The sequence below is a fragment of the Helianthus annuus genome, chromosome 8 (assembly GCF_002127325.2).
Source record: "Helianthus annuus cultivar XRQ/B chromosome 8, HanXRQr2.0-SUNRISE, whole genome shotgun sequence".
In the NCBI taxonomy this organism is placed as follows: Eukaryota; Viridiplantae; Streptophyta; class Magnoliopsida; order Asterales; family Asteraceae; genus Helianthus; species Helianthus annuus.
The window spans coordinates 93,931,373-93,953,324 of record NC_035440.2 but is presented as its reverse complement, the minus strand read 5'-3'; the positions used below and the strand labels follow the sequence as shown (position 1 = coordinate 93,953,324).

The following is a 21,952-nucleotide window of genomic DNA, read 5'->3' as shown; positions in this document are numbered from 1 at the left end:
TTCTCCTCACTCCTGCAAATACAACCGCCATAGTAAATACATAATAGCACAAGTAATATTTCCGGAGTTATTTGTAAAATAAATGAGATATTCCGAATAAATTATGAAGTTTATATATTTTAACATTTAACAGCCAATCTTAAAAAAAACATTTTAACATTTAAACTTACTATTACATTAAGTAAAAACCTTTTGTAACACGTAACAAACCTAACACGTGTTGCATTGGATGTATCTTCAAGCTGAAGATGAGATAATAAAAAGGAAAATGCACAACACTAAAAAAGTTGTAACACGTGTTACAACGGTTGTTTTAAGAACTTTCAAATAAACAAGTGTTGCGAAGTGGATGTTTTTAAATAACTGTTTAAATCAACGTAATAGAGATGTGTAAGTAGGTAATTTCCTTTTGTAACACGTGTTACATTGGATGTATCTTTACATTGAAGATGGGATTATAACACGTGTTACAACGGTTGTTTTAAGAACTTTCAAATAAACAAGTGTTACACCGTGGATGTTTTAAAAAAACTGTTTTTCATCCATTTGTAATAGAGACGTGCAAGTAGGTAAAAACCTGTTCTAACACGTGTTACATATGTGCAGCCCCGATTTTTGGTAACAAAGAGGTTGAACATATGTAACACATGTTTGTAACATGTGTTACACTGGAGGGTAACTTCTGTACAACATCAAAGGTACCCTCCAGTGTAACACACGTTACAAACATGTGTTACATATGTGTAGCTCCTTTTTATGTCCAAGAAAGGGCTGGTTTTAACATAAGTAACACGTGTAACATTATTACAACATATGTAGCTAATTATGCCAGCAAGACATTTCAACTAACAACCCATTTAAAATAACATTTCAACCCATTTAAAAAGATATAGATTTGTAAACACATAATGTTTTGTTAGGTTTCTTCCCAGTCCCAGTCCTGCCCAAGAAATGAAAAACACAAATATTAGTAGTCAGCAAAAGAGTACTTGCTAAGATGAGGATACAACAATTACCATTCACGATTTCAATATCCACTCATATCAAAACAAAATGTGTAACACAATGTATGCACCATATATTGTCCGAAAGTGTAACATATGTTACAACATACAGGACAAACAGTTTAGAATCTAGCTGGCAGAAATGTAACATACGTAACTAGTTATGCCTGCAAAAATTTGAAACAGTTAACACTAATTATAAAAAAAAGAACAACTTAACCAACAACATTTTGAAACCTTTACTGTAACAATTATGGATTTTCAAACTAATTATCTATCAATAATTGGGATGCCCAATTTAAACAAAAAACAGAAAACAAAATAAAGCAAATCCAATTTATAAAACCTAACACAAACCCAACCCATAAATTATTGGTCAACAAACTGAAAATATCAAAAAACTAAAAATCATTTTAACATAAAAACAAAAACCTGCAAAATACATGAACATTTACCCATTACTAGAACACTTTGAGCACACAAAAAGTTATTGACAACCTTTTTAACAAAAAAATCAAGTGTGTTCTTGCAATTAGTAGAACACTAACCGGATTTAGACCCGTCTGATGAACACGATGAAGATCTTCAAAAATGATTCTCTCACACACACTTGTGTGTGTGTGTTCTTGGCGTTCTAACAACTTTCTCTCTCTAAAAACCCATGAACCAAATGATTTCTGACCTGCTTCTCTCTCACACACTTGTGTGTGTTCTTGGTCTTGGTGTTCTAATAACTTTCTCTCTCTAGAAACACATGCAACCGAATGATTCAGGCCTGCTTCTTTCTCACACACTTGTGCGTGTGTTCTTGGTGTTCTTCATGAACACGAAGGGGTTTTAACAATAACGATTCTCTCACACACACTTGTGTGTGTTCTTGGTGATTGAAACATGAAGAAAGAGAAAGGATGAGAGAAGGGATGATGATGATGGTGAATGCACAGAAGTTTTTTTGAATTCTCAAAGAAAAGAAGAAAGAAGAAAGAGAAACAATGATGATGGTGATGGTGACAACAATAAATAAGAGAGAGAATGAAGGTTTGAGAGAAAAAGAGAGAAATGGGAGTCTTGGTTATAGGTAATTGTGCTTCTCTCTCCTTTTCATATCATGCATGTCTAATCAATATGAATATAATATATAAAATGTCATAATATCATAGGTAATTTTACCCATATGCCCTTGAAGTACCTTTTTGACTTTACCACTCTATTTAATTTAATTCAAAAATGCTTCAAATTTTATGAGCCATTGGATGATCATGATCAATGGTCTAGATTGGGTTTCCTAGGTTTTCTTAGTAGAAATAAGTTTTCTGTAGATCCATGCCCTATATATATATATATATATATATATATATATATATATATATATATATATATATATATATATAGGGGAAGGTTTAAATGAAAACCACTAGTTATTGTGAAAACTCGAAAACTAATTAAAAAAAGGCAAAAAAACATACAATTTTTTTTGCAAACCAAATTTCGCAGGTTTTTAATATAAAAAAAAAATTGTGTAGTGCACATGTGTACTACTACACATGTGTATGTGTACTACACATGTGTATTATTACACATGTGCACTAGACAATTTTTTTTTTTGAAAAAAAGTTTTTTTTATATATAAAAACTAGCGATTTTTATAAAAAAAGTTGAAAGAAAAAATTGTGTTTTTAGGCTTTTTTTAGTTAGTTTTCGAGTTTTCACAATAAAAGTGGTTTTCATTTGAACCATCCTATATATATATATATATATATATATATGGGAATGTTCAAATGAAAACCACTAGTTATCGTGAATGGTTACAAAATGAAACCGACGGGAATACGTGGAAAGTGAATGGCCATAGTGAATGGCCACCGAGAGGGAGGAAACTCCTCTCGAAGTGCCCCTCGCAACACCGTAGAGAGCCTTGAGTGAAAACTCAAGTGTAGAGTTTGTATATTTAGTTTTGGTATTCGTTTCGTATTTTTTGGGTCACTGATGATTGTTTTTCATAGTTTTTGTTTTATGTTTTTGTGTCGTTTCGTATTTTGCAGGAATTCATTACCGTCACGGAGCAGGAATCTACGAAGAATTCGAGTTTAAGGTAAGTTTTCATGTCTCAAAGGGGTTTAGGAATCATTTGGGATGATTTAGGTAATTATACAAATTTTTTTAAGGCATGGAAGGCTTTAAAATTAAGAAACTTTATGTTGTCAAGTGGGTCTCGCGTGTCTCGCGAGACATACGGACAAGGGTATTGCGCCTCATCAAACATCGATCGATTGAACTGGACCAAAACTGCTAACACCGCGGGGCGCGCTAGGGGTGACTAAATGCCTCGTGGCCGCGAGACTTATAAAAAACTCGTGAAATCAGGTCCTTATCCCCAAATCAGCTCAAACCTTGACCTAATTCTTCTTCTTATTTCGACGGCGACCACATATCAACACCTACCACCACTGATTTCTTCCGTTAATCACCACCATTCTACTCAAAATCACCACCATAACATTCTCACACCATCTACATCCAAAATCTTCCATCAAGCTCTCATTTTTTCACCATTTTTCAAGAACTTTTCAAGGGTTTTTAAGCTTGAGCGGAATTTCTTAATTTTTACTGCTTAGATAGACGAAAAGGTATGTTTTTTCTGCAACTTCTTGTACATTTGAGTCTTTGTATTTTAGTTTTTAGTAGTCCGGTACATGTTTAGGTGTCGATTCTTGTTTGTGTCCAGTTTTAATTTGTTTCTAAGGATGTTTGAGGGTGCTGTTGGGATGGTTTGGGTTATGATTACTGAATGCAGGATGCGGAAGGGATGGTTTGGGTATATGATGGTTATATTTTGCGGGATGGTCTCGGGTTGGGTGTTTTTGGTGTATTCGGACATTGAGGTTAAGGTTCGGTTGGGTTGTCAATGGTAAAAATATGAGTTTTGAGCAGAATATTAACCCATTTAAAAAGATTTAAACAAACGGGAGTCTTTTTAATCCAAACTACGGTATTGACACGTTAAAGTTTTGATCTAGGGGTTGACTCGGGACTTAATGTCGGAATATTTTAGGCACTTTGGTATTACTTGAGGATAATTAAAGTGCAAGGAGGTGGTAGTGTACATTGAGTCTAGCTTTAGGAGTCGGTCTAGTTCGTGTCTAGTCTTGTGTCCGTTGTGTCTTTTGACACTTGTTCGAGTCATAGGTCATGTCTTGGGTTTTGTTTTGCTTTAAATGGATTAAGGACTACTCGCCCATACTCAATCTCCTTTCGGGCGAGGTTCGGTTTAAAATTGATATTTTTCAAACGGTCACCCAAATATACTTTGTAGATTCTGTTTTTCGGTAGCGCTGCGAAGGAAATGCTAAACGGTCGTTTTTTCATTTACTTTGAAAAAAAATTAGAATATTCAAAAAAAAATTAAAAAATCAAAAATACCAAAAATAGTTTGTGTTGCTAATGATTTTCCTCGTTTTGTTCTACTTGATAGAATTTTTTTACGGGGTGTCAGGTGAACGATCATCGAGTGGGGCAGCCGGTAAAAGTAGAAGAGGGCCACCACAAAGGCCGAAAGGGGACCCGACAATACAACAATATACGCTAGATTTCGGGAAACAAAAAAATCAGATATCTTACAGCTGATGTTATTCCTCACGGGAGGAGTACTAGGATCAGGGATAGTCCGTTGTTATAGTTTAAGTTGGATACGACGGAGTATCAGAGGTTGGGTGATTTGATACAGGTCGATTTGTTACCGTTTAGGAGGATAGATTGGGAGTTATTAGATCATATCGATCAGCGAGATAGGATAGAGTTCTTACTGGGAGACAAGTTTAGGGCTGCTTTAGATTGTGATGCCAGCCTATACAAAGAGTTGACTTTAAATTTCATGCTATGTTTCAGTATAGCCAAGGCAATTATGGGCAGTATAATGCGGTGTCATTCTCTTTAGGCAGACATGTTTATGAGATGAGTATGCCTCAGTTTGCGGTTGCGACACAACTATATACACAAGAAGAGGTACAGTCACCGGCATTTGTTTCGAGTCTACGGTGTGTATTTGCAAAGCAGCATCATCATAGTTTACTAAAGGGGGATCTAGCAAGGTTTTGGAGTACGACATCCACCGTTCCGTTTTTGGCCAATTTGGTAGCGTCTGATATTACTGATCCAGTTTCTAGGTTTATAGACAAGATTTTGACGACTACTTTAGTGAGTTGAGCGTCGGGTCAAAATAAAGTGAACCAAGTGGAGTTGTTTTGTCTCATGTGCATGGTAGACCAGAGGCTGGCGAACGTAGCTAGTGTGTTAGCGTGGTCAATGAAGCGTATATGGAGGGGTGGACCGGGGGCGAGTATTTATTGTGGCTCGTATGTTACAAAGTTGGCTGAGAGTTTAGGTGTGTTTGCTAGGTATGAGGCTAGGTTTATGAGAGAGGGACCGGTCCCATGTTTGAAGGCTTCAAGTATCTTGACATTGATCGAGCCTAATGGCTGGGAACCAGTTAGGCTTGGTCCACAGGTTGAGCCACCACTTGGTACAAATGCGGCAACGGCTATGCAAGCTGGGATTCCGACCCGTTATCAGAGGCCCATGACCAGGGCTGAGCTCCCTGGTAGGCAATATCCTCTGGCACAGCCTCGACCGGATCCATTTACTTTAGACTCTCTTTATGATCGTATGGAGGCAGGATTTGGTCAGCTGCACGGTTACATGGAGGAGCAGTATAAGATGGTTAGGCAGTTGATGGATGAGAGTAGGAGGAGTCATGAGGCGGATCAGAGACGACTAGAGGACGGAATGAGATACATGATGGAAAATATGAACATGGGAGTTCCGTCCTATTTTCAGCAGTCAGCTCAGCTCAGCTGGGACCAAGTGGCATGAAGGATGTGCAGCAATATCAGAGTTTTGGTGGTGATGAAGAAGAAGACTAGTGGGGGGATGCACCAACAGTGTTAGGAGCTATATCTTTTTATTTTCTATTTATGTTGTTTTTATTCTCTCTGGTCTGTACTGTTATACTTCGATACTGGTTCGTTGGGATGATTTGGTTGGGGGTTTGGATGTTGAACTCTATTTTGCTATATTAGTATGTGTTTGGTTCGTTATGGTTATTGTTTAGGTGAGTTATAGCTGCTTCCATTCGTGTGTGAGAGTCGAGGTATTGTTTGCTGAGCAAGTTCGGTATGGAGGGCATTTTTGGAATTGACTGGCACTTTGACAGTCTTGCAAAATTACCAGCTAAGTCTTTTCCAATGTATATTTTTATATATTAATATATTTCTTTCTGCTTTTATTTTTGTTTATTTTGGAGTCGTGTTTCCTGTAAGATCCTTAGTCCAATTATACGATTATTATATAAATTTCAACTATAATAGTATATTTACAGTTAACCATACACTAAAAATACAGGTTCGTCAAAATATTTTAAGAAATAAAACATTTCTACATTTTATAAAACATTTGCCGTTTAAAACATGACGACGAATCATTTCGCGAAAGCTTTGTTCTTTATGTGTTCGGTTCTTCGTTGAGCTTGATCGTTCTCCGGTAACTCAATTAGTACCTACATTTCATAAAACACGAAATGAGTTAGTCATATAGCGCTTAAAACATGTCTAACAAGTTCGTAGCTGCATTTTAACAACCAGCACACTTTTGCAGTCATTTAGGTTGGTCGCGGGGCGCGAATGAGATGGATCTTAGCCTCCGTGGGCCGCGAGGGCTCTAGTTTAACCCCTTTCTAAAGAATGTTCACCCATCAGTAGGAATGTTCATTAAATAGTAGTAGTGTTCACTGAACAATAGGGGTTTTTACTGAATAGTAGGAGTTTTCACTGTACAGTAAGATTGTTCGCTGTACAGTAGGAATTTTCCAAATTATTCGACCCGTTCATGCATTTATCAAACAAACAAGTTTGTTTGACCACTATTTCTCATGAACCTATTAAATTCAATAATGTTTATCATATTAGGTTCCAATCACGGGTTCATATACATTATTAAACCCATTTTCGCTCATATGCTTATTTTGACCCGTTAAGGGTATTTAAGCATATTTTAAGCACAAATCACTTTCATTCACTTCTAATTTCATATGTCCACATTTTTATCAAATGATCTCCCATCACAACTATATTTGTGGTGGATTCAATGTGGTGATCTATATAATTCGAGTTTTACTCCTCGGATTGTTAATTTACAGCAAAGACTCATATAGAGCCATTTGACCAAAAATTTACATCTTTCGCTTTTTATACTTATTCTAAGTATTTACTTAATCATAAACCTTGTTTCAAAATAACATTTAAATGTCATTTGTTCAATTATGCTTACAAGGGCGTTTTGGTCCATTTTAGCCTTTCATTTACGATGAAAGACTTTTGAAAGCATGTTTGACCAAAATTCTTCTTTTTTAACTATGAATTTGTTTGGAAAGTCATTATGCTTTTTCAAACGCAATGTCTACTATTTGAAACATTCGGTTTACATACTAAAGTAACCAAATGTCTATTTTTACTTTATTCAACACTCATTGAACCTTACGTTCTAAATGAGTGTCAACCTATTACACATACTTGGCTCGGATCAATATATTGACCCGTTTTTCCTACCCTTCTTTTATAACCGCTAATTCATAGCGATGCTAATATCCATTTGATATTTACTCCTGAAATAATATAACTCGACAATAGTCATTAGTCGATATTGTCAAAAGGTAATATCTTCACCTTTTAACCCGTTTAGTCTAAGTGACTGAATTTATAGGAGAGATGATGTTTATTACTATCTCGTCTACATGACTCGCTCTGGTTTACACCGTACGGTCATTTTTCTTATAAATCATTTATTGACTCTTTTGATCCATTATAAGGTACGCTATAAAGTGTCTTTCACAACTAACGGTAATCGTCAACGAGTGATCGAATTATCGTTTAACCTTTATTATTTGTATTAGTTTACCTTATAAGGTAATTATTTAAAGCTCGTTATTTATTAGTCCTTTCATGACTAAATAACCGTGTTAGCTCTTTTTAACCATTAAACATGGTTTATCTTTATTGTCTTTTGTTCCGAACCGCACATGTCGTGTCGGAACATCGGAATTCAAACAAGACTTTATATTATTCAGAACCTATAAAATCAATAGGTATTAAATAAATAGAGTGTAAGCTCTATTTACCTAGCATCCAGATTATGCTTTTCTGTCATTCTTGCTTTGTTTGACCCGCTTCCTTCCGAAGCTTTCACCTAGCTTGTCAAGCGTCAAACTATCAGTGTAAGTTGTAAGATGGTTAGATTAGTCATAATCATTCACGACTATTCAATCCTACGACTCTTATGTTGAATTTATCATTCGATCATACCGTTGGTCAGTTTGACCTTTGAAAAGTCAACTGCCTATTTGACAAAAATAATTACACGATTTTTCATTATACGATAAGCATCCTTATTAGGCTACCGTTTTAACTACTTATTTAACCAAGTTTATGTAATCGAATTTCATCAATATAACACAACTTAGTTCATTTTTAACACATAATGATATCATACATCATTCAATATGAATATATCATTGATTTTTCATCTTATCATACTAAACTCACTACTTAGCAAGTATGATTTTATACTCAAACACACACTTTGTTCAAGTATTTCCTGATTACTATCATGTATGATGATTCTAATCATAATTATATCATCAAATTCATCATATGATTAATACCCACTTATCCTAGTGTGGTAAATCATCAAATCATTCAAATTATATCATCATATGTATAATTTTCACTTAGGGTTTGGTTCCTAAGCATGTATACATCACTAATTCAATCATAGCTTCAATAATTCCTTCATAATTCGCGATTATGATGTTTATCCAAATTTCACAACTTCACAAATCATCAAAATTTGACATACCTTATGATCTCCTAGCTTGGGTGATCATTAATTCACGTTCAATTGTGAATTTGAGCTTCAATTGAGCCTTCAATTTGATGATTTTGTGATGATTAGGGTTTTGGGTTTCATGGGGCTTTCTCCTGTGTTCGAACAGAACACCTTCAACACACACTAAATGTGTGTTTTAGGTTTTGATTTTCTTTTATAATTAAACTTTCAAGTTTATCCTCTTTGGCCCCTCTTGTTTGGTTAGTTTATTAAGTAGGCCACAACCCACTTAATTTCTAACAATATTCCCAATTATTAACTAGGTTAAACATTTCTAGTTAATTTGGTGAGTTTGGAAAGATTTATGTCTAAGTTTATCTTAAGTCCCCTCAACTCGAGCTTTTATAAACTTTATTTTCTCAAAAGCATTCTTTTCCATTTTTATTAAATATTAGGTTTAGTATATAAATCCTAATATTTCCCGGGTTAATTTTACCACTAATGGTACTTTACCCGTCTTTTATTATTAACATTGTTTGATTACCAAGCCCGTTTTCGGGGTGTTACATTTCCGTTCTTGCATTAGGGACAATGCAAACTTTAAGTGTGGGGATGGGACACTTGAGTCGTAGTGTTAGTTTAGTTAGTTGAGTCGGTTTTAATTTAAAAAAAAAACCTAAAAATCCAAAAAAAATTGAAAAATCAGGAAATGTCTCTTGTTTTAGAAGTTTGCAAATAAAGATGGAAAATGATAGAAAACTCGGGTATGCTTGGGTTTGAATTAATAATAATATAAGTCTAAAAAATTTTACCTCGTGTCTAGCTTGGGATATGTGAGTAGGTTCGATCCGGTTTCTAGGTTCCTTTGATATTAATATACCTTAATTGTTAGTTTACTAGTGGGTGCTCATCTAGGAGAAGTAGGAAGCCAAAACTGCCAATAATAGTGTAATGGATGCCGTTATAAGCTACAACTGTTAGAATTTTTTATCAAAGGAAAAAATTTAATAAATAAAGCTAGATTGATATAAAAACGAGATTTATGTAATCTTTATTGGGGATGGTGACTCTGATTTAGATTGCCTCTAGGTTAAGTTAAAAGGAAAAATGCAAAAACTACTGACGCTCACGTTGTCGATCTCGGGGATGGTGACTCTGGTTGAAACAACCTTTGGGTTAGGTATGCAAAGTCTAGTGCTCAAAAGTAAGAAAAAAAGAGAGAAAAAATATTTGATGTTAAATTCTTTTGATTTTGGTATAAAACGGTTAGGAAACGGTCAATTGATTTGTTCCTTTTGTTTCATGAACTTGAGGCGGGGTTAGGTGAAACTACGGCTTTTAGTGTGAGACCCTAGGTAGATTGACTAAACTTAAACATAAATTGCATGATAAGGGCTTGGAACCGGGTTTGGGTTTAAGTGGACACATATACTTGCAATCGACGTTAACATGAGTTTTAAGTTTAATAAGCAATCTAGATTTTGAACCCGAGTATTTTATCTGATTCTGATTCCATTTCCATTTCCACAATTCTTTTTCAGGGACGAAAAAATGTAAAGTGTGAGGATATTTGATGTATTGTAAAATACATCTATTATTCTTGTATAGTTTGTGCGTTTTTCATTAGAATTAGTTTCGGTTTTAGTTAGCATGTACATACTTTGATTCGTTTGTGTTTTACAGGTCTTGGTTAATGAAAGTAGCTGAAAAGGGTAGAAAGTGAGCCAAAATCTGAGAAAACCAAGTGTCGGAAGGTGAACGGGAGCTCGAGAGATGAAACGGTGAGAAAAATAAAGTTTTAAGGGGTTTTCATGGGGCGCGACAATATCAAAGTAGTGTTTCGCGGGTAGCCAAAGACCCTTTTGACTCGTTGACTAAATATGAAGCGTCGAGGGGCGCGAGAGTATCCCCTTAGTCTGTCGCCGGCCATGAAAGGGGTTAAAAGCAGCGAATTTCGTGAAATTAAGGGTTTAAGGGTTAAAAGCAATTTTGAGCACTGGTTTAGCACGGTTTTGAAGGCAATCGAGCATAGGAATCGTTTGGTTGGAGTCGAAAGCTTAAAGCTTAAAGATCGAAGATTTACGAGTTTTATCTTCCCGGTTCATCCTGTTTCTTATTTTTCTCTTCTACTATGATGAATTCTCTATTTAGAACCTTTATTTTACTGTTTTTAATCATGTTTCTTGGCTAAACACTTAAAGCTGCTTAGGTTGTGATGAACAATTGATTAAGGTTTGGATTTTTATTGGATGTTAATGTGTTTATGGATTTATCTTGAAGAGTTAAGAACTTTGGCAGTTTGATTTGGTGTGTATGTGTATCTTTACATGTTCTATTGATTGATTATTTGTTTCACATAGATTCTGATGAATGTCTTTCATATAACGAGTTTATGTTGATTATCGGGTCCTTTGGGGTTTTAGGTAATCATATGGTGAATTGGCCAATAAACCATAGAAAAAATTTTCATGTTTTAATTTGGTTAGAGATTCTACTATTTGATCACTGTAAGGTGCTAGGTTATTGATATGTCTAGATTGGTAAATTGTTAGAACTAGGTCTTTGTAAGAAGCCGGTTTTAGTTTCCTTACCAAATCATTGTTTATTAAACCAAATCAAGTTCCTTAGTTGCCTTAGACTTTCAACTGTGAGGTAAGTTAATTTAGCATTTAAAGAGTATTACTTTGTCTCTAGATTAGGTGAATTTCGTTTGTTTTTATTAAACTACTTTTAGCACATCATACCACAACCTTGATCAGAAAAGTCTGGAGCAAAAAAATTAGTCGCTCGTTTCTACTGATAACGTTGCGACACGTGACATTTAGATGTTAGAAGTGTCCAAACCGGAACAAAACCACAAATCTATTGAGCATCTAGAGGGACACACGTTTGTAAAAAGACTTTATCCCAACAAACACAAATTGGTGGAGCAGCTGATAGCTCAAAACATGGAGCCACGCAACATTTGTCAAACACTAAGGAAACAAGACCCGGAGAGCGTCCATATTCGGAAAGACGTACAACATGCAATGCAGAAGATTAGAGCCTCACAAAAAGTAGGAAAGACTCCCATTCGTACACCGGAAAGCCTACCGTTATCTTAAAATTTCATTTACAACACTTGGGAGGAACCCGGAACAGATGTCGTACTATAGATTTTCTTTGGTCATCCCTACTCGTATGATACGTGGCGTGCATTCTCGCATGTTGTTAATCGACGCAACGTACAAAACAAACATGTACAACATGACATTAGTCTAGGTTATGGGTTTGACGTCGACCAGCTTGTCGTTTTCTATCGCCCATGCGGTCATTTGTAAAAATCATAAAGATAACTTCGTATAGGTGCTCGAAAGGATCAAGTCAATTTTTGATGACTGTATGGAGCTGTGTGTGATTTTAACGGAAAGAGACCAGGCCCTAACGAACATGTGTGCTAAAGTATTCATGAACACGTCTAGGTATCTATGCAGGTTTCACATACATCAGGATATTTAAGACACCGGAAGTAAGGCCTTACGAACGAAGACTGTGAGAAATTTACTAGTTTTTTGGTCAATATTGTGTGATTCTCCTACAAAAGACGTATACAACTACAAATTGAACAATCTGTATGAGTGACTTATGGTTAGCAACCGTGAAATTAAGTGGGTTTTTTTTTTTTTTTTTACAATATGATTCTCATCTTCCTTATTACAAACACCTGTACATTAGATTTATTTTTATATTTTTCAAGAGTCTTTAACTATGTGAGGGAAAACTTGTTAAGACCTCACAAAGAAATGTTTGTATTTGCATGGACTAGTAAGATTCTCAACTTTGTTGAACAATATTGTGTGAGTCTCCTACAAAAGACATATACAACTACAAATTGAACAATCTGTATGAGTGACTTATGGTTGGCAACCGTAAAAGTAAGTGGTTTTTTTTTTGCAATATGATTCTCATCTTCCTTATTACATACTCCTATACATTAGATTTATTATTATATTTTTCAAGAGTCTTTAACTATGTGATAGATAACTTGTTAAGACCTCATAAAGAAATGTTTGTATTTGCATGGACTAATAAGAGTTTCAACTTTGTTTAGTGTACCACCAACAAAGTTGAGAGCTAGCATACCGCTTTAAAGATACACATTCAATGTAGTAAGAGCTTGTTGGACTGACTAGTGTAGCATGGCATCCAAATAGTTGAAACACATGTGATAGTAATATGGAAAAGTGTCCAAGAAAGCATTGAAGTAACAATGAACCACCATAGACTACCATTGTTTTTCTTGGAATTGGGTGTTCAATTATCGATTATTTAACGTTGCTCATATGTTACGATCCAATGCGTTACACTTTGAACGACCAACAAAGAATAATGTTTAATTGTGAAGCATTATGTATCACAAGAGGGAATTAATTCTGGAGAAAGGGAATTTGATGAAATACTAGGAAATATCAAATGTTTGCAAAGCAATTAATTTGTGAAAATCATTTGTGTCATTTAAAGGGTTAAACAAATATTAATTTATTATTTAGATAATAAATTAGAGAGGTCATTTTATTTGGAATAAAATAACAAAACTTTTGACTAAAACGAGGAATAATTATTATTGGATAATAATTATTGAGAGTTACTTTTATTATATAATAATAAAACAAAGTCAAATGGTTGACTTGACAAAAGTAATTAGTCAAAGGTTAATTACTTGAACGGAAAGAGAATTATATATGTGCTAAAATGTATTTATTGTTTCTTTAAATAGGAGGTTAGGCCTAAACCTTAATTACAGAGTTGTGACAGAAAACCTGAACACACAAAGAAACCTAACAACTTCCCTCTCCCTTTCCTCCTGCATCCGTCAGGCACCACCACCATCGTCGCGCCACCTCAAACGTCCTACACCGTATTTCGTATTTTTTAATGTTATTACCAGGTCCTTATTATTTTTTATTATCATTATTGCATGCGTATACCGTATTTCGTTTTTCAAGATGGACAAGGAGATAGAGGGCCAGATTGAGCAGCAACCGACGCCTCAGAAGAAGGCCCCGCCGGATCCATTTTGGGGTCACCCGTACTTAGAGTTTCCACCTGACTCGACTTCCACACGACATTGCGAGAAGCTTCAGAGGATGCGCATCAGACAACACTATGTGGTTAACTAGGCGGTACTAGAGAGCATCCGTGACGCGACTAGAGGCCGTGAGCTCATTTCGTAGGATTCGCTGTGGGTTCGTCATTTTGAATTATCTTATTTGTCATCCTTCAGAGAGATCTTGGTCGAGGTTTTGTCGTCTTTCTGATTTCAACCTTGTACTGTCACACCCTGGCTTTACGGAAGCGTGGGTTTATTTGGTGTGACTTCTTAATACCATAGCTTAATCACAACAAAGCTATATGCAAATAAAACCATGATGTTCATCCATTGATTCAAGTCTTAAAAGTAAAATAAGACAACATTGTTTAAAGTCGACACATGCAATCAGTTACAACCCAACAAAATAAAAACATTGTTCGAATGACACAACCACAGACATGAAATAAACACAACTTAAGACTTGTGACTCGTCCAGGTAAAAGCCACAACCCCTAAACTTGGATGACATCACCCTTCTTACGCAGCTTGAAAACATAGCATACCTCGCCAGATCCCTAATTCCCTGAAATACATGTAAGTTGAAAAATCAACAAAAATGTTGAGCGAGTTCATGTAAAGTGAGTATGTAAAACCTTTGTAAGTATAAAAAAATCCCTGGTATGTAGCAAATAAGGAAATAAAGAGATCACCAATGGTTTGCAAGGCCATTGATATGTGTGAAGTGCAGTAGGAAGACTCAAACCTAGCAGATTTTTGTGTCGGTCTCAAAGTCACCCCGAGGTCCGTTCTGTTGGGCCAGGAGTTGGGCTCGCTACACCCAGATAGATCTACCGCAAATGACCCTCGGTGCTACAATGAGGATTAATGGCCTCCAGTTTCAGCCTACTCACTCACATGATCTAAGTAGTAACCCTCCTTACGCTAACCATACCATGTAAAAAGTATTGGTAATCATAGTAACATGTATTTCACCCCCGAAGAATAAAAACTGAAAACAGTTAAGAGAAAAGGGGGACATGAACTCACAGAAGTGTGTCTCGAAATAGTAACTCCCAATCAACCTGCTACGTGACGACCTACACGTACTAACCTCTATTAGACGGAAGGCCGTGCCTTGGCTTAAGGTTTAACGTTTTTGGGAAATAGTTAGACAACTATTTCGTAATTACACTTCTTAATTATTTTGTATAAATATTCATTCCCAAGGATGGGGGTTTTAATACATGTGCGTTTTTATAATTCTAAAAATTATATTATTAAGTCTCACTTAATAAAATATATTTTTATTCATTTGTCGAAAATATTCTATCTCCAAAATATACCTATTTTTTGCCAAAAATATTATATTTTATTCCATACAATTTCCAAAATAATACTTTTATCACAATACGCATTTAAGAGTATTTTTCCGAAAATACATAAGTTACATTTAAAGTTCGGGTGGTAATAATAATACCGGTGTAACTTAGATATTTATTTGTGAAGGCGTTGGTATTATTTTGGAGGTCGTAACTTCATGATATTTTCCAGGTTATATTATTTTTACTCTAAAAATAGTATACATATAGTTCGCAAAATAATCATAAAATCACACAAGCGTCTTACTATGAAATATATATTCTAAATATATATTTAACAAGATTTATTTATGAAAATCTACCTCCGACATTTGGAAATTTTGTAACAAAAATCATGGCGAATTTTATTTGGAAACACAAGTTAAAAATATATTCATAACACTTGTCACAAAATATTTCCAAGTGTTATTTTTTGGAAAAATTTTGCCAGAGTTTCATCTGTAACTGGAGGTGGCCACGCTTACAAGCGTATCATTTTCTTTTCAAAATTCAATCAACAACTTTTCAACCATCAATATTCAATATTCAACATGAAACTAGTCAAAAATAAGTATAAATCGCAAACACATGAACTTGTAAGTTGTGTAAAATTATGTAGTCACCTTCCAACATTTTTAGTAGGTCTTTCTATCTTTCAAAATAAAATCGGTTTCTTGAAAAACTTTATTTTTAAAGAAAATGTAACTTTACTACTTCTAGTCCGAAAATTACGAAATTTATTCCTTTGTTAAACCTTTTGTCAGACAAGTGTTTACACACTTGTTTAGTCACTAAAATACCTTTAGTTCATGAAAGATTCGGCTTTTAAACATGACTTGTATCTTACACTTGGTTCTTCCGAAAAACCACTTGTAGATCTTTAGATCTACTAGTTTAGAACTCCATTTTACAAGAAAAATCACTTTTACACAAGTTCATGTTCATGTGTGGAAGGGTTCATCATCTTGTTACTTTTACACTTAACATATTGCTAGTTCATGTTCCATGAACATGATCTAGCATGGTTAGATGACGATCCGTTCCACTACTAGCCACTAACAACATAAAATAATCATTTATAAACAAGATTCACATGATTTACACCACTAGTTACTCTTTATCCATCAAGTTTATCTTTCATTCAAGACTTTATGTTTTGATCTTTAGTGTTCTTGATTTTTATCCGTTAAACCTCTTATTAACCATTTTAAACATGAACAAGAGAGTGATTAGAAGCACTTACAACTAGCTCAAGGCTAGGGAAGAATCAAAGCGAAAACAAGGTGGATAAAAGCAACGTAGTGAGGTTCTTGAGATTCCGAAAGCATCGGGACTCCTTGTATGATCTCTTGCACCTTGGGATGTAAGTGGAATAGCAAGATCAAACTTGAATGATGGGTGGATGATGGATGTTGGTTTCGGCCGATTACACCAAGGAGGGGGAGAGAGAGCAATGTTTTGTTTAAGTGTTTTGTGTAAATGAAATGTGTGATCTCATGAACATTCTTATAGACCATCCAATCTTATTGTCCATTATATAATGTGTAACCTTGATACTAGACATACTCAAATAAAATATTCAAAGATGTGAGGGGTGTGTCCCACATGGGGGAACCAATCGGTTGGGGGGGGGTATAGTTGGATTTGAATGGATAGTTAAGTGTTTGGTTTGTTTAGTTAGGAATTCAAGTTAGTTACTAGTGTGTTATGTAATATAACGGGTGTTAGGGTGTTCGGGGACCCTAACTAGCTCAGAAAAGCAAAAACAATGTTACTGACAATATTTTTATGTTCCGGGTAAAGTCTGGTTGTTCGGTTGGATGTTAATCCGTTAAAGTGCTAATTAAGCATTTAGAGTGTCTTTAATATTATTTTTAGTGACACAATGAATTCCCGACAGTTTGGAAAGTGTCTAGTATTATTTTCCCGTGTTTTTGCACTAAATTTTGTAATAAAGTGCAGGATTTTGTAGTTAAAGCATGTTTTAGGCACATCCGGTCACTATAACTATCACCTAGTGACGCAGTTTTACAATCCTCACCTCCCTACACTCCCTACTAGTGTAGTGATATATTCCCGGCTCATACTGGCCTTAGAGACAGTGTCTGTCTAGTGCTGGCTATGTCAGCATGTTTACTGGGTTATCCGTTCATTGTGCTACTGTGCTTTTGTGCATCAAGTTTGTCACTATAGTTCTGTGTAATAAATGGAGTGACAGTAATAAAGTATGATGCAGGTATGTGTATGTACCAGAAATCAAGAAGCAGTTTATTCACAACTGTAAGCAAGCACAGTAATTAAGCATTAATTAAATATTAATTAGTTCGTACGGATACCTGATTTGGTGAGGGTTGTCACATTCTCCCCCCGTTAAGAAAATTTTGTCCCAAAATTTTAGGCTCTGCTTCTAGCTGCAGGGGTCTTGGGAAATAAGTGGGGGTACTTCTCTTTCATTCGGTCCTCACGCTCCCAGGTGTATCCTGGACCATGTCTTGCATTCCAACGAACTTTGACGAGTTTGACACTGCTCCTGCGGGTTTTGTTGATCTTCCAATCTGTAACCTCAACCGATTCTTCAACAAAATGGAACGTGTCGTCAATATGAATCTCGTCTGTGGGAATGACAACAGTTTCTTGCGTTGGACTCTTTTTCAGATTTGATACATGAAATGTATCGTGAACACCATTAAGCTCGGCAGGTAAGTCCAACTTGTATGCTACGAAACCAATTCTATCCAGAATCTTGAATGGACCAATATATAGCGGATTTAACTTTCCACGCTTCCCGAAGCGTGCCACACCCTTCCACGGTGATACTTTCAACAATACAATGTCACCTACCTCAAATTCCAGAGGTTTCCTTCTTCTATCCGCATAGAATTTTTGTCGATCGCGAGCTGCCTTGATGCGATCTCGGATCTGTGCAATCTTATCTGTGGTTTCCTGGACCACATCAGGACCAACCAATTGTCTATCACCAACATCAGACCAACAAAGCGGTGATCTGCACTTACGGCCATATAGAGCTTCAAATGGCGCGGCTCCAATACTGGTGTGGTAGCTGTTGTTGTACGAAAATTCGGCCAATGGTAAATGTTCATCCCAGCTACCACCCAAATCCATAACACATGCTCTCAGCATATCTTCCATGGTCTGAATTGTTCTCTCGCTATGGCCATCAGTTTGCGGGTGAAACGCAGTGCTCAGATTCAACTGAGATCCGAATGCTTCTTGGAAAGACTGTCAAATCCTTGACACAACTCTTCCGTCTCTATCAGAGATGATCGAGAGAGGCACTCCATGACGTGCAACGATCTCTCTCATGTAAATTTCGGCCAATTTGCTCGTATTATCTTTCTCTCTGATGGGTAAGAAATGCGCAGATTTCGTTAATCGGTCCACTATTACCCAAATAGTGTCATGACCTCTTGGCGTTCTTGGCAACTTCGTTATAAAATCCATTGAAATTTGTTCCCATTTCCACTTGGGAATCTCAGGTTGTTGCAGAAGTCCCGAAGGCTTCTGGTATTCAGCTTTGACCTTGGCGCACGTCAAACACTTGCTAACATAAACAGCAACATCGCCTTTCATCCTAGGCCACCAATAGTAATCCTTAAGATCCTGGTACATCTTATCCGCTCCTGGATGGATAGAATACCGTGATTTGTGAGCTTCATCAAAGATAACCTTTCTGAAACCACCAAACAGAGGAATCCAAATTCTTTTCATGAAACATAGCATTCCTTCCTCCTTTTGCACTAATTGCTTCTCCATCCCACGGAGATCTTCCTCTTCAATGTTCCTTTCATTCAGAGCCTATTTCTGAGCGGCACGAATACGCAGGGAAAGATCTGTTTGGATAATCATCTCCAAAGCCCTAACCCTTCTGGGCTTGATTCTTTCCTTTCGACTTAGGGCGTCGGCGACCACATTCGCCTTCCCTGGATGATACTTCATCTCGCAGTCGTAATCGTTTAATAATTCGACCCAGCGTCTTTGTCTCATATTTAGCTCTTTCTGGTCGAATATGTGCTGCAGACTTTTATGATCTGTAAAGATTGTACACTTTGTACCATATAAATAATGTCTCCAAATTTTCAACGCAAAAATCATTGCGCCTAGCTCCAAATCATGCATGGTATAATTCTTTTCATGAACCTTCAACTAACGTGACGCGTAAGCTATAACCTTCTGGCGTTGCATCAACACGCAACCCAAACCTTGACGTGAGGCGTCACAATATACCACGAAATCATCAGTTCCCTCTGGCAGCACTAAGATCGGCGCATTGCAGAGTTTGTCTTTCAACAGCTGAAACGCTTCTTCCTGTTTGATTCCCTAATCAAACTTCTTATCCTTCTGCGTGAGGAGTGTTAGTGGTTGAGCGATTTTTGAAAAATCCTCAATAAACCTTCGATAATACCCAGCCAATCCTAAGAATTGACGAATCTCAGTTGGCGTCTTTGGAGTCTCCCAATTCTTGATCGCTTCGATCTTTGTGGGGTCCACATGGATCCCATCTCCATTAACCACGTGTCCAAGAAATTGGACTTCGCGCAACCAAAATTCGCACTTTGAGAATTTGGCATACAACTTTTCCTTATTCAGCAATTCCAAAATAGCTCTTAAATGTTGTTCGTGCTCGTCCTTTGTCTTTGAGTAAATCAGAATGTCGTCGATAAACACGATCACAAACTTATCCACGTATGGCTTGCAGACTCGGTTCATTAGGTCCATGAAAACTGCAGGTGCGTTCGTCAACCCAAACGGCATGACTAGGAACTCGTAATGTCCGTAGCAAGTTCGAAAAGCGGTCTTCGGGATATTTTCCTCTTGTATTCTCAGCTAATGATAACCTGATCGCAAATCAATCTTCGAGTAGTAGCTTGAACCTTGCAACTGGTCAAATAAATCATCAATCCTTGGTAGAGGATATCTATTCTTGATAGTCAACTTGTTCAACTCCCGGTAGTCAATGCACATACGAAAACTACCGTCTTTCTTCTTGACAAACAGAACTGGAGCTCCCCAAGGTGAGAAGCTTGGTCTGATGAATCCTTTGTCTAGCAACTCTTGGAGTTGTGTCGACAATTCCTGCATCTCAGACGGGGCAAGTCGATAAGGTGCCTTAGCTACAGGCGCGACGCCTGGAACTAAGTCAATGCGGAACTCCACTTGCCTTTGGGGTGGCAATCCTGGCAAGTCTTCCGGAAAGACTTCAGGATATTCCCTCACGACAGGGATGTCTTCGATTCTCGGCTCAGCAGCTTTCTTATCCACGATGTGTGCCAAGAAGGCGGCACAACCCTTCTGTAAGCATTATCGAGCTTTTAAGCAGCTGATGATTCTTAGAGGTGTATCGCGCTTTTCTCCATGAACTACGATCGTTTCTCCATCTTCGGTTGGGATTCGAATGATCTTTTCGCGACAAATAATCTCAGCCTTGTTGCTCGATAGCCAATCCATCCCTACTACCACGTCGAAGCTTCCCAACTTTACTGGTAGTAGATCCAAAGTAAACTCACGCTCTCCCAACTCGATTACACAACTTTTAACAACTTCATTGGCTTCAACCAGCTTTTCATTAGCCAGTTCAATTCAGTACGGGATATCTAATTTACTAGCGGCTAACCCAAGCATATTCTTAAATTCTAATGACACGAAGCTATAATCGGCACCAGTATCGAACAAAACGGATGCAAAGTGTTGGTTTATAGGGAACGTACCAGTAACAACATTGGGATCCTGGCGCGCTTCCCTCGCCTCGATGTTAAACACTCTTCTGCGGGCTTGATTCAATCCTGGGCAGTCCCTCTTAAAGTGCCCAATGTCACCGCAGTTAAAACAGCCCAATTTTTTACCATTACCTCCTCCGTTCCCAGCTTGATTGTTGTTTTGATTTCGATTCGCGTCCCCAGCTTGATTTGCAGTGTTCCCTCGGTTTCCATTGCCTCTATTATTCCCTTGTGGACGATTTCCATTACCACCACGGTTATTTTTCCTATTACCAAAACCTCCTTGGCCTCCCCGGCCAGCACTAGCCCAGCAATTATCCTTCAAGTGGCCAACCTTTCCACAAGCTTCACATACTTTTCGCCCACACCGGCCAGAAGGATGACGTTGGCAGGAGTTACACTTGGGTAGTGAACCCATATAACCTTTTCCTTTCTTCCCAGCACCGGTTGCAGCTTGGACCGGTGTGCTTGATTCTCCTTTCTTGCCAACACTGCTTGTACCTTGTTTGAAGTTTGAGAACTTCCTTTTGTTCTCTCTAGATGACTCTACGTGAGTCTCCTTCTTCTTTGGCTCAACATTTGAAAACTTGTTTAAGCGGATGGCTTCCTCAGTAAGAGTCATGCTCAGATCGATGGCCTCTGTGATTATCACAGGCTTGGAAGTAGTGACCATACTCATGATCTGGGGAGCTAAACCCCAAATAAAGCGCTCGATTCACTTGAATTCTGGTGTAACCATATAAGGTACCACATGTGACAGATCGTGGAATCTCTGAACATATTCCGCGATTTTGGGACCTTCCATTTTCAAATGCCAGAATTCCGTTTCCAGCTTCTGAATCTCCGCACGAGAGCAGTACTTTCTTCGCATAAGCTCTTTCAGCTCATTCCATGTCATCGCATAAGTTG

The 21,952-nt window shown here is 37.0% G+C and overlaps 1 protein-coding gene across 2 annotated transcripts; it reads left to right on the top strand.

Moving 5' to 3' along the window:
* Positions 1 to 3,285: 3,285 nt before the first annotated feature.
* Positions 3,286 to 6,285, top strand: LOC110873455. 2 transcript variants are annotated; one of them, XM_022122393.2, is made up of 2 exons: positions 3,286 to 3,631; positions 4,498 to 6,285. In XM_022122393.2, the coding sequence occupies exon 2, from the start codon at positions 5,253 to 5,255 to the stop codon at positions 5,871 to 5,873; it is 621 nt and encodes a 206-aa protein (XP_021978085.1). In that variant the 5' UTR covers positions 3,286 to 3,631; positions 4,498 to 5,252; the 3' UTR covers positions 5,874 to 6,285. The 2 variants fall into 2 exon arrangements, with proteins under 2 accessions (XP_021978085.1, XP_021978084.1); XM_022122392.2 differs by having other exon boundaries at positions 4,477 to 6,285.
* Positions 6,286 to 21,952: the final 15,667 nt, after the last annotated feature.